We start from the raw sequence: 203 nt of genomic DNA, 5'->3' as shown, positions 1-203 counted from the left end.
CAGCAGCAGCAAGTGGCTCAGCTGTCGGGCCTGGGGGGCTGCTGCTGCAGACAACGATCCCCAACTACATCTCCACAGGAGACGCCTCGCTGCTGAGCCGCTAGCAGCAGCAGCAGCAGCAGCAGCAGCAGCAACAGCAGCAGCAGCAGCAGCAACAGTAGGAGCAGCAGCAGAAGTAGCAGCAACAATCGCAGATAGGATAA

The 203-nt window shown here is 60.1% G+C and overlaps 1 protein-coding gene across 1 annotated transcript in view; it reads left to right on the top strand.

Moving 5' to 3' along the window:
- Positions 1-203, top strand: part of EMH_0058780 (uncharacterized protein) — a gene marked incomplete at both ends in the record, with an annotated part of 5,575 nt that overhangs the window by 4,982 nt on the left and 390 nt on the right. The window contains one exon of the mRNA XM_013497609.1: positions 3-157. Coding sequence (XP_013353063.1) covers positions 3-157 — 155 coding nt within the window. The remainder of the gene's footprint in view (positions 1-2; positions 158-203) is intronic.

This window comes from Eimeria mitis, genomic scaffold (assembly GCF_000499745.2).
Source record: "Eimeria mitis Houghton genomic scaffold, Emh_scaff2790, whole genome shotgun sequence".
Classification (NCBI taxonomy): Eukaryota; Apicomplexa; class Conoidasida; order Eucoccidiorida; family Eimeriidae; genus Eimeria; species Eimeria mitis.
The sequence above is the reverse complement of the archived record's forward strand: the minus strand, read 5'-3'. Positions and strand labels throughout refer to the sequence as shown.